Raw genomic sequence first — 13,308 nt, forward strand, 5'->3', positions numbered from 1 at the left:
GGTTGGATTATTGTTTTATTTCTAAAAATATTATTCCTGTTGGATATAAGCAGGATAGGGTCGTTTTTTCGGACCATGTTTGTGTGTTGTGCGAGTTAGATATTAATGTTAGTGGTGTGTTTGGAAAGGGTTTGTGGAAATTAAATGTGAAATTGTTGGAAAATGAAGCTGTGAGGAAGGAGTATGTGAGAAAGTATGAACAGTGGTGTAAAAGTAAGGAAAGTTTTGGGAATGTTTGTGAGTGGTGGGATTGGGTTAAGAGGCAGACAAAAAAGTTTTTTAAAAGTGTGGGGTATGAATTTGTGGCAATTAAGAGGGAAAAGTTTGTTAAGTTGAATGCCCGTTTATGTTTATTGTATAAATTGAGGGAAGGAGGAATGGAGGTGGAGGAGGGGATAAAAAAGGTTAAAAAAGAAATTAAAGAGTTTTTGGAAGAGAAAGGGAAGAGTATTATTTTTAGGGCAAAAATTGATAGAATGGAGCAAGATGAAAGGTGTTCGAGGTTTTTCTTTAAAAAGGTTTTTGGGAAAAAAGCAGAGTATAGGTGTTTTGAATGCAGAGGATGGAAGAGAGGTAAGTGGGGAGGATATGTGTGAACATGTGGCTAAGTTTTATGAGGAGCTGTATGCAGTGAAGTGGAGGGATGAGGCTTTGGAGGAGGATGTACTAAGTGTATTAGAAAATAAATTGAGTGAGATGGAGAGAGAGAGAGTGATGGGTGAGGTGACAGATGATGAGGTATGGAAGGTAATGAATAGCATGGCGTTAAATAAAACTCCAGGAGAGGATGGTCTTCCTATAGAGTTTTATAGGGTGATGTGGCATGTGATTGGTAAGGATTTTGTGGATGTGTGTAAGTATATGTGGTCTAGTATGGAGGTGGCTGAGAGTATGCGTGCAGGGATGGTTGTGTTAATACCTAAAAAAGGAGATTTGAAGAGTTTAAAAAATTGGAGACCGATAACGTTGTTGAATTGCGATTATAAGATCTATGCGAAAGTAATGGCGAATAGGATGCGTGATATGATAGAGAGTGTGAATGGGGATGAACAGTGTTGTGCAGTGCCTGGGAGACGTATACATGAGTGTGTCTGTATGTTGAGAGATTGTTTGTGGGACTGTATGAGTCGGAAGAAGAGTGTATTTGTTTTGAGTTTGGACTTTGAAAAGGCGTATGATCGGTTATCACATAGTTTTTTGTTCCGGGTATTATTGAGAATGGGGTTTCCGCCTGATTTTGTTTGGAGGGTGAGGAGCTTATATAAAGACATTTATAGTTGTGTTTTGATGAATGGTTCTGTGGGTAGAAGAGTGAATGTTTTTTCAGGTGTGCGACAAGGTTGTCCTTTGTCTCCTGTGGTTTTTATTTGTGCGATTGAACCGTTGCTTTGTATGTTGAGGAAAGATAAAGTGATTAGAGGAGTACAAGTGCCAGGAGGTGGAAGGAGGGAATGGAAGGTTAGTGCTTATATGGATGACGTGTGTGTGTTGTGTGATTCAGAGTATTCTGTGAGGCGGGTGAAGTTATTAGCATCTATTTTTTGTGGTGCGTCAGCATTTAAGGTGAATTGGGAGAAGAGTGAGTGTAAGGTTTTTGGGGGAGGGGTTTTAAGTAAGGATGTAGGAGTGAATGAGGTGACTGGGTCTATTAAGGTTTTGGGGGTGAAATTTTCAGAGAGTTTGGATGGGAAAGAAAGTTGGGATGATGCGAAAGGAAAGGTTGAGCGGAAGTTATGTTTCTGGAAGATGAGAAGTCTTTCGTTTTTTGGAAAAATCTTAGTTATTAAAAGTGTGATTTTGCCTATTTTCTTATATATTGCAGTGGTCTTTCCGCCGGGGTATATGTGTATGAGGGGGTTAAATAGGATTCTGTTTGTGTTTTTGTGGAATTCTAGAATGGAGAGGCCTAGGAGGGAGGTTTTGGTGAAACGTTTAGAAAAAGGTGGGTTGGGTTTTCCAAACCTTGAGGTGTTTTTTGGTGTAAATATTGTGGTTTTTGTGTTGAGGGTGATTAGGATGGATGGGAAGTTTTCTTGTCTGTGTAGGTTTTTGTTTGGGGCGTATTTATTTCGTTTGAGGTGGCGAGAGAGGGATCTGAGGTATCCGGTTGCTTTTGACGTGCCTAGATGGTATGTGTGGGTTTATAAATTTTTGGTGAAGTATGAGTTGTGTGATGTGGATGTTAGGTTGTTGAGTAATAAGAAGGCTGTGTATAGGATGATTGAATGTAGAGAGACAGAGTGTGGAATAAACATGGTTAGAGGGAATGATATAGAAAAAGTATGGAAGAAAGTGCGGTTAGACGGTATGACGAATAGGCTGAGTGAGATTGTGTGGCAGTCTTTGCATGGAGTGTTACCAGTTAGAGAATTTCAGAAGAATCGTGGGTTGGGGAGAAATGATATGTGTCCGAGAGGTGGGTGTGGTGGAAGGGAAAGTGTAATACATGTGTTTTGGAATTGTCATTATGCTAGGGAGGTGATTGGAAGAATGGGACCGTTGTGTAAAGAATTGTGTGGTGTGAGCTTGTTATCATTCGAGTTGTTCATGTTTGGCTTGGGAATGTGTGATGGAGTGAAGGAGAGAGTGTTGTGGTTAATAGTTGCATGTATAAAGGAAGTATTATGGGATGTGAGGAATGTGTATGTTTTTAAGAGAAAGGAAATTGTAGTAAAGAATAGTCTAAAAGTGATTTTGGGGAAGATGTATGTGTGTTTTCTATGGGATAAAAGAAGAAGGGGGGAGGTGGATGCCGAAGGGATTTGGAAGGTGAAGAAGTGGAGATACCTTGTAAATATGTCTTGATTTGTTTTTTCTGATGTTGTATTAAACTGAAATTTTCCGATGATGATGGGAACAGCTTTTGTGTTTTGGATTTGACGCAGCTGTTTGGGATTTTTCTTTGGTCTTGGATTTCTGGACCGTAGATTTTCCCATCTGAGGGAAAAAAAAAAAAAAAAAAAAAAAAAAAAAGAAACAGCTGTCTGTGAATGGATACCATGTTTTGGCATAGGTGGTTTTCTTATTTGGATACTGCCCTTCCCGTGGTTGTTCCTTCCTGATGAAAGACCTGGCTATTTATTGCTTGTGTTGAGAAACACGTGATGGTGTCTCCGCGGTGTTGGATGTTTTGATCTCCCAGAGGTCATTCATCCTAATGTTTATAGTCCTTTTACTAGGCACTGCTCCTAATAGCCAGTTTCCTACTCCACACTGATGAGGGGCAAATACTCCGAAACAGCTGTCTGTGGATGGATACCATGTTTTGGCATAGGTGGTTTTCCTTTTTGGATTCTGCCCTTCCTGTGGTTGTTCCTTCTTGGTGAAAGACCTGGCTATTTATTGCTTGTGTTGAGAAACACGTGATGGTGTCTCCGTGGCTTTTCTACATGCATTTGCATATTTCCCATAAGGGATGGGAGCAGTGTTCTGGATCACTGCATTGAGAAACACGTGATGGTGTCTCCGCGGTGTTGGATGTTTTGATCCCCCCAAGTTCATTCATCCTTATGTTTACAGGATTGTGAGAAGTCTTCAGACATCATGACTTAAGAGTTCTACATGACATTCAAGGCCTACTTGGCATCGGAATCCCTGGTGCAGAAGAGTAAAGATGCAGGAAGAGGACCTCATTTGTAGTGCAGGCTGTATTGGTGGGGCAGGTGAGTGGTGAAGTATTTTTCTGTAACTCTTCATTTCAAAGACCCAGATCAAAATAAGGAACATTTTAATATACCTGCCAAATTGAGGAAACTGATAAATATTATGTAAAGTAATGGTACATGAAGGCACATTACAGTTCTTTTGAAACTTACCGGGGATTCCTAACTTGTCAAAACCTTGTCAGAAAGATGGCTTTACTGGGCTTTAATCTTTCTTCTCAGATCCAGCACTGAGTCTCCACCTCTGCTCCTAGAGTCTGTTATTGTTTGCAGCGTTGACGTCAAGTCAATGAATAACTGAGCTCAGCAGCTCCGCTTGAGAAACTAAGCTACTGGGCTCACTCATTGGCTTCAGCACTGTCAATGTAACATCAACACTGCAAAAAATTACAGACACCGAGACTCAGCACTGGACCAAAGGATGGTGAGTAAAGCAAACTGCAGCCAAGGGACATGGTATCTATTGAATATTTTAACACGTAGTATTATAACCGAAATTGGTGTAAGGAATACATTGATCAGTTGTATACACCAAAATATTGCCTGTATTGATGTAAGATATGCTTTGAATATTTGTATACATTGGATTACAGTGCTGATAGATGTAGGGTATGCATTGAATATTTGGCTATATTCCATATGGCTTGAATTGGTGTAGGGTATGTGTTGAACATTTTGACTCTGGATTTCAGCCTCATTTGGTGTAGGGTATGCATCAAACATTTGTACATAATGAATTATTGTAGCGTAAAAACATCAGATACTCAATTAAAAAATAGGAAGCACGTGTGAGAATGTACTGGATAAATAAACATAGTAAATATTGTTCTACCAAATCTTACTAATATCAATGTCAGGTCCATAACATTTTTTTAGTGCTCAAAAAATTACATGTAATTTTCATTTAGAGGAAAAAAACACAATAATCTAGAATTAGAATCCTATGACCAAATTTCAGGAAACTCATTTTGATTTTAGCAGAGAACTGCTCCCTGTTATTTGTGTGCGCTGGGAACAGCAATAAAATTTCCGTGTCTTACAGACTGAAGAGCCATTATCATTCTTGTTGGATTTATTAGTATGGTGTTTTAACTTGTTCCTTATACAGTTTGAGGGAAAACATTGTAGCCAAGTATATTAGCCAAATAATGTATTCACAGAATGCTTATGCAGTTTAAAAAAATATATGTAAAAGTAATCTAATAATTTAATAATCTAGTAATCTAATATTCATGTTTGAAAACTGTATCATGTGTGGATCATAGATTTTGTTTTGTTTTGTTTTCAAAAGTTGATGACTTTGTAAATAGTACAGATTTTTGTACCATAGAGATAAGCAGATGATGCGGAATTTGAATTCTCCTGTTTGCATGGATTTTGCCAGGAAATTCAAGTTGTGGAGAAGATATTCTTATTTAATGCCCCTTATTATATTCTATGATCTTTCTAGACCCAAGAACTTAATAAATGAAATCTGTAAAAAAAAAAACAACTTACTCATCTCACCTTTATGGAACCTCCAGTCTTCTCCATCACCAATCTGGTCCTTGTTGCAACTTTTGATCACTGAGCCTCTTTCATTGAACCATGACATCTGGCTCTGATGAGACCTAGAAGGGTTCTGTGCAAGCACACAAAAATTCAAGATGCCATGATGTCACGACATTTACCATGACTTTGCATGCACATGAGCAGAACCATCTCAGGCTTCATCAGAGCTGGAAGTCCTGGCTCAGGGTGAGAGGACCAGAATTTTGGTACTCGTGGTAAGCATTAGCAGATGCAATGAGTGGTCACATAGGTAATAAAATTTGCTGAACCATGGCCCTGAAGCCATGTAAGTTCATTGTCGCTGTATTGGAGTACGGCAAACTGCCTACTAGCCTATGGCAATCCTGGCTCTTCTTCTGCTTAGTCAACCTGTCCTTCACTGGGCTCTTATCCAGTGTCTACTGAATTACTGACCTGGTTTCTGAACTAAGATCCTTCGAATTGGTTTGCTAATCTCTAATATACAGGTATTAAATAAATAATTCCTGAGTATTGTAAAAATATGCTTTTTTAAGGTGTTTTTCTACAGATAGGTCAATCCAAAAGAAAGATAAAGTAGAACTCACCTATATGTTGAGCAAAAGCATATTTATATAACAGATCAGCTCAACCTGTCACCTCAGTCAAATCTTCCAATATTTTCAAAAGAAATTAGACTCTACTATCATGTGAAGTGTTGTACACATAACGGCCACTGAGAAAACAATATGTGTGTGCTGTAAATTTTTGGAAGTTTTCAGCAAGCAGATGCTTTATACCATAACAGATCCTAAAATTTAACTCATGAAAAATGTGTAAATTTTTTCATTTATAATGAAATAACATTCAATACATTTTTTTTTTTTGAAAAATAAGAACAAAATAATGTATTAAGAAACATTTTATTAACAAAACAATAAATTCCACTTGCTTAGCATTTCCAGTAATGGATAAATTGGCCTTGCAACAAAATAAATTCATTTTCAATATCTATCACACAAACACAAAAAAAAAAAATCGGTTTTGGGCCTCATATTTTTAGTTTGGGGATGAATCAATTCACACCATTATTCTTTTGTTTGATTTTTTTTTTGTTTCTGTTTTGTTGTAAAGGCAACACGTTACAGGGTTGGAAATAAGCCACCTCATCCAGACTTCGTACAGCAAATACATGGGCAATCGAAAAATAGTTCATAAACCGGTGTTACCCTTTTCGATGATAATGGGACTAGAAACCCTGTTACGCTGGGCTCATCCTCATTTGACGAAAGGGTTCACATGATATGGTGTCGAAATGCTACAGCAAGATACATACATATTTTGATAAAATAACTAAAAGTAACATTGATAATAAAATAGATATATATGCAAATATGAAATACAACCATTTGGTAAATGATATAGTAGATTAATGTATAAATGATAGATAAAAGTGTTGGCAAAATAGACATATACATAGAAAATATCAAAAAAACACATTTGATATTTCCATTACCTAAAATAAAATTTGCAATATTTTATAAAAGACATGTATTTTTTTAGCTATAATATGTTTAATTGAATTGTTTGGCAAGTATCAGTTGGGTATAGTATTTACTGTACATCCTTTTTGAAGACCTAAATGATGAATAGACCTATCATGCCTTGTGTAGTCCAGCATTAAGTCACTTTCTTCCCTGAGTACAGCTGACTTTCAGTGGTGTCCACACAGGATTCGTATAAGTCAAAAAGAAAAAGTTATTTGATGCCCTATATTTTTTTTTTCAGATGAGCTACTGATTCCAAGAATTGATCAAAAGTTCACGCAAAAAAAATTGCTCTATAGTACTAAATATCTTTGGCAGCCCTAACTAATAGTATTTTTTTCAACCATTTTCTAAGCATTATTTATCAGTAGCCCAGTGAATAAAACAAGATATCTTGCTTTGTTGCCCCTGCTGTTTAAATTAATTTTAAATTCCGTCTTCCTGTCTATAATGTGCGAACATCTATATTCTTCCCGGGAGGCCTTCAAGTGGAAAGACTGAGATCTCTTGAAGTATCCACTTTTAGGTTAATATATTCTCTTTGCACTTCCTTATAAAAAAAAATGTTACTCTCAATTTTTTTTTTTTGACTAGCAAGTGTTATTCGATAAAAAAGAAAAGAGTTTATCTCCTATTCTAAAGAAACAGAAAAAAAAAAGAAATTGTGAGTCTCAGTTTAGGAAAAAAAATGTGAACACTAACACATTTAACTTTAAAAGAAATGTAAAAATGTATGAATTTTCTACAGTTATAATTTTTTAATATAATTTTTAAGTGGGAAGAAAATGAAAGTCGAAATTAAAAAAAATAATTTTTACAAAATGTATGCCTAGCATTTCTGTTTTGTAATTGTATACTGTATTTCAAAAATAATTCTAGTGCATTCTTTTAATTAATGCTACATAACACAGTTTTTAATAATTGATTTTTTTTTAAAAGCATAAAAATTTATTTGATCATTTTAATTGCATTGTTAAAAAGTAAATGATCCTTACAGTTAATTAGATAACATAAAGAACTACGGAATGCCTCTGTTGGTGACTTGAATTTCCTCATTTATTTGGACTGTATCAGATACCTTTACACCTTTGCGGCCCAATATACTGTAACTTGGCTGCAGCGGAATGTTGGCTATTGTGCTGTGTAATATTAACATTTTGTTTGTTTTTTTATTTACATTCATACACATCCCCATCTGCATACTCACGAGAATTAAAAATAAAAAAATAAAAAAATGTAAAAAAAAATTGGGTAATGGCGGCGTTTAACTGAAACACGTCTGTCGTGTCAGACATCAGAAAACTTTCTATACCTAGCAACACTTAGAACATTTAGGTTACCAAAAATGGCTGAAGAGCAGATATATTTTGCATTGTCTATACAACAGGCTATAAAACATCACTTGTCACAGTCCAGAAAGCACATATAGATGTGTTTTATATAAACATATGTAGTAACATATTAAGCGTGCATGAAAATTTTCAATGATTGCATCTATCCCTCTTGTTTTATTTTTGAAAAAGGGCCTTATATTCCATATTTGTGAAATAAGGCCTCCATAGCATACTCTTCACAACCAGAAAGGGGCTTTGTGAAAGTTTTTGCCTTTTTTAATACAAGTCTTCAGAAAAGCCAGCGTTACGAAGCAGACGTGTCTCAATCAGTGCTTCTTCGCTTGATGATGCAAACTGCGGCTGTTTGCAAGTTCGGACAAGTCTATGCTGGCGTTAGAACTTACTTTTGGAGAGAGTACTAGCACTTTGGCTGTATCCAGAATCATAGGTAGCTTTTTATTTTTTTTTATTTTAGTTGTGCCTCAAAGGTGGAAATTTCTGTGTGCTTTAAGAATGTTTCTTGTAAATCAGCGTCTTTCCAAAACATTCCAGCCACGTAAATGGTCAGGCAGGGTAAATGAAACACTGTGGATATTCGTAAATCTTGTTTGGCTCCTGTTTCTGGGAAACAAAACTGTAATATACTTGTTTATATTTTTTCTGTTTGTTTTATATATTTTTTTTAAAAACAGTTTTTCCTTCCCGTTAGCATTCCCTGTCTTCTTTTTTTTTTTTTGTTATTTTCAATGTGCTTCATAAAAAGTAAATAAGTTTGTTAATTTTATGTCTCAGATAAAATGAAGACTATTTCTATACACGTGTTCTTTAAGCGGCTGGGATCAGACATAATATTCCTTGTCCTTGTTTTTCTTATTTTTGTTAGAACTTTTAGCGCTGCTGGGTTGTTTCTCTTTGATCACAGCCCCATTGGACTGTGCTGAGTTACTGATGTAGTTTCGACTCTCATCCACATGATAGGAGCCTTCATCCCTATTTCGATACTTGTACATAGCGTAAAGGAGGATGAGAATGCACAAGGCTGCTGCAGCGACAATGCCGACCACCATGCCGGTTGTGCTACTTGATTCCCTGATGACCTCTGATGGCCCCGAAATTTCTCTTCCTCCTGCTCTTGTTGGGTTTGCTAAAGAAAAGAAAAATAACCAGTTACTACTTCAAGAAGTCTTATGAAAAAATGAATAAAAGGGAAAAAATTATAGCAATACAATTTAATATAAATTCTCTTCCAGTAGAAATACAAAATACAATTGGAACATATTTTTCGCTGGTATCCAAGAGCCTAGCATTCCTTTAAATATTTTTGCTGCCCACAAGTCTTTACTTGCCTCATTGTGGCAGCAGCTGTCAATTAGCTCTCATTTTGTCACTCAGTGTGATCGGGAAAAAAGGAAAATTTCCATTAACAATGTAGCTTTAAAATGGGAATAAGGCAATGAATTTAAATGATAGGTAAATCAATGTTTCAGCGGCTGAAATGCTTCACATACAGAGCCCATTTCTACAATTATCTCACTTACCTATTCAGTTTTCCGGTGGAAAATGGCAGTTGATTGATGTTACCTACTGCCTTTTCAAAAGGGCTTTGAACTGGCCTGAATAATAGTGTATACTGGCTTTTGCTCTTAAAGTAGAATGAAGGATCTGATAATGAGCTAAACAGATTTCAAACTAAAGAACAAAGTAAAAACTAATCTGGAGAAGAACTCTTCGAAAATGGATGAGCAAACATGATAAAAACACTTTAAAGATGTTTTACACTTTTGTATCAATAGAAACTTTAAAGGGAACCTGTCATGTGAAAAAACACTATTAACCATAATAGCATTCTGAACATGCCCAGCAACCTCACTTAGAGCCCTGCTGAAAGGAGGAAATGAATTTTATTCCTCCTGGCAGCATTCAGAGTTAAAATATTGCAGCCAGCGGGTAAGGAAAGGGTGAATCAAAGACCCAAAAACCCCGCGCCTATGGCTGAAGATTGTTCCCTCCAAATTCAGGTGACAGAGTCCCTTTAAGTCATGGGGTGAAGCCGGAGGGGCTTCAATCACCGCTTTGTGTATTGAGAGCGGTAGCGGTAACCACACCTCCGGGATTGACTGACAGCTTGCTCATCATTGCCGAGGGTGTGGTTACAGCCGCCGCTCTCTATAAAAAGAGCAGTTAATGAAACAGTGCTGGCACCAGCCCCATGACTAAATGCTGCAGGGAGGTATAAAGTTCATTTCCTCCTGTCAGCAGGGCTCAAAGTGTCTGTGGTTCAGAATGCTATTTATCTGCAGATAAACTCCATATCTGCAGGGTAATAGCAATTTTTAAAATGACAGATTCCATTTGTTACTTTGTCTGTTTAGAATCACATATCCTATGAAAGTAATAATCACAACAGCATCAACTAAATGGTCTACAAAAGTGTCAATCTTGAGTGTCAGAAGGGTTGAGCCTCAAGTGTACATTTTACCGATTGGCTCATTGAGTTCACAGTGGGAAGAGTATACACTATGTATCAAATTATTCTACTTAGCTTCAGTAATACAGGATGATTAGTTTCCAAGTTCAGCATAATTACATAACATACATTTTTTGCATAAATGTGAAAGAGAAATATTGATAATTCAACTTGGAAATTCAATTTGCAAAACATTTATTCAATGTAATCGAATGGGCCTTATTATCCTCTGAGGCCTTTCAGACGCTAGAGTATAATCAAAGTAGGCTAAAGAAAAATTTATAGTCACGCCACCCTTACACTCCACTGTTTCGCATGCAGACCAGATCCAATTTGAACATCACTCAGACTCTTTCTTCCATCATCTTTGGCACCTCTGATGCTGACAAGCTTTATCATAGCATGAGGCCTTATGAGTGACAAAAACACCAAAGCTGTCGGAAGAAAATCAGACTAAATTATCTAAATGTGTCTGCATGACAATATACCTATTGGCCAGAGCAAGGTTAATATAATTTTTTAACCCCTTCGTGACCTTTTGGAGTTCAGCAAAATACCAGCTGCTAGGCCACACATTTGGTGGATTCATGCTTATCAAATTACAAAATCAGATTCTGGAAAATCCATCTTTTTTGCAAAGTTCAAAGCAGAAGAGGATAAGATTTACATCGAACCGATATCTTTACTAGACATACATATTTTTATAACTCTTTGAACTATTGTTGATAATGGTAACAGGCCATGCAACTGCTATGGGTTTCAGTAGCCAACTGCTTCTTGTCATGTCACTGTCAATAGGCTACTTGCAGCTACCACTAAAAGATGTACTCACAGTTTTGAAAATAAAAAATGGTGGTAAGCATGGTTACTTTAATGTGCTAGGGCTGTTGGTAGAAACCGAAACAAGAACAAAATGTGTGTGAAGATTTTCAGTTCGTCTATGTTTCTATTACTTTCTAAACAACAGTGGTAGGCCAATGGAATATACAATTTTGACTTAGGCAAATTAGATTGTCATATGAATTGAAGATAAGGACTAATATTAATAATTACCACCATGTACCTTTACACCAGTATGGAATATATTGGAGATAAATCTGCAATTTCATATACTAACTAGGGTGGTAGTTAGGCTTTCCTTCACAATAAACTTATCTCATTGCCCCTAGCCATAAATATCAAACTTTCTTGACCAATGTTCATTGTTTTATGTTATCCCCCCCCTTGACTCTGCAGCTAATGGACGTGCTCTTTTACAATTCATGTTGTAATCCAGCCTCACCATATTGGTTTACTACCTTATCCTTTCCCCTTTTTACCTTTAACCATAACTTTTTACTGAAGGTCATTGAGCCTCATAGTATCATTTGTTATATTAAGGGATCAAATAAAGTAAACAGGAAATGATCCAAACTTCTTTATATCTCTAAACAAATGCATTTATAATGAGCAAGTTAATATGTTGATGCACTTTGCAGTTCAGAGTACTCAATAATTGAAAACTTTATAGAACTAGTCCTGATCCCATTGTCCCTCCTGAGTGACAAGGCCCGGGCTATCTTTCTTAAACCTGCATGGAAAATTCCTTTTGGAATCAATGCAGAGCTTTATTCAATAGCTGACATTCTTTGTGTAAGTCTTGTAGCTGTTTCTCTGTAGATAACAATTCTATCTTTTTATGGATCAAAGTTTTCAGTTTCCCCGTGCTTTAAGTGAATTACATTTCTTTTATCTTCTGTTTTATTATTGTTTGCCTATATTTTAAATGAAGCATAAAGAAGTGTCACTCTGGGCTTATCTTGACTACCGTCTAATGTCAAATCTGTGTTTAAGCTTCCATTTCACTTTATGTTCTTTTTTTATCGCCATAGTTTTCATAATACAACAGAGAACTGGGGAAACATTCCCCCGCATTAGTCTGCATTTTAACTGGAAACCTATCTTTTGTACAGTATACTATTTACTAAATTATGCAACCGCAGACTCCCTAGATATTGTGTTTATGACTTGCAGTCTTTCTGTTGGCGCTAACATTTTAACTTTAAAACCCCTTGATTCTTTTTGGAATCAATTACATTGTTTAGACCCTTGTTAATGTCAGCAATTGTCATTGATTCCTAATGAAGTGAATTAAATGAACCTTCTTATTTGAAGCCCCAACCGATTCGGAAAATGTAAGCCCCCTGACCCCAGTCTTAAGGGGTTATCCAGGATTTTTTGTTCTACAAGGTGACAATATCTGCCAGTTCAGCCGGCAATCCTGCAACTTCAATTCACCGCAAGTCAACAAAGCAGCTTTTCCTCTTCTGCTCTGTCGACAGATGGTGTCATTTTGTTTATGCCTGAAAAAGGCCGCTTGCTGGCCAAAATGTTGCTTTCATGATGCATTTAGGATGAATAAAGGAATAGAAAAATCTTTCTAGTGCCTAGGAAACAATCTGCCGACGTCATTGCCGACATCATGCTGATTGACAGCCAGCTTCTCACAGTTAGGCTAGGGTCACAAAACCGTATTTTCTTTCATCTGAGAAAATAGGGCTGATTATGCTAATCACACTCTGATCAATCTTTGACCAGAGATTGATCAGAGTATGATCACAGTGTGGTCCGATTTTCTCGAATGAGGAGAAGATGGAGAAAAAACATTATGTTAATGTACCTGGATGTCATCTGAATGCAGCCTGATTCTTTCCACGGACTCATTGACTTGCATGGCTGAGTGTGATTCCATATATATGGTTGAAAATTGTACATGCTGCAAGTTTTTCCTCTGATGAGGAAAAAAAAGA

At 36.6% G+C, this 13,308-nt stretch overlaps 1 protein-coding gene across 23 annotated transcripts in view; it reads right to left on the reverse strand.

Annotated features, from left to right (window-relative positions):
- Positions 1-6,080: 6,080 nt before the first annotated feature.
- The window catches only part of NRXN1 (neurexin 1), a 1,975,072-nt gene continuing 1,967,844 nt past the window's right edge, over positions 6,081-13,308 (reverse strand). For all 23 annotated transcript variants that reach the window (XM_069768660.1, XM_069768673.1, XM_069768667.1 and 20 more), the window contains one exon: positions 6,081-9,196. In XM_069768660.1, coding sequence (XP_069624761.1) covers positions 8,892-9,196 — 305 coding nt within the window. In that variant the 3' untranslated portion in view covers positions 6,081-8,891. The remainder of the gene's footprint in view (positions 9,197-13,308) is intronic.

This window comes from Ranitomeya imitator, chromosome 5 (assembly GCF_032444005.1).
Source record: "Ranitomeya imitator isolate aRanImi1 chromosome 5, aRanImi1.pri, whole genome shotgun sequence".
Taxonomy (NCBI): domain Eukaryota; kingdom Metazoa; phylum Chordata; class Amphibia; order Anura; family Dendrobatidae; genus Ranitomeya; species Ranitomeya imitator.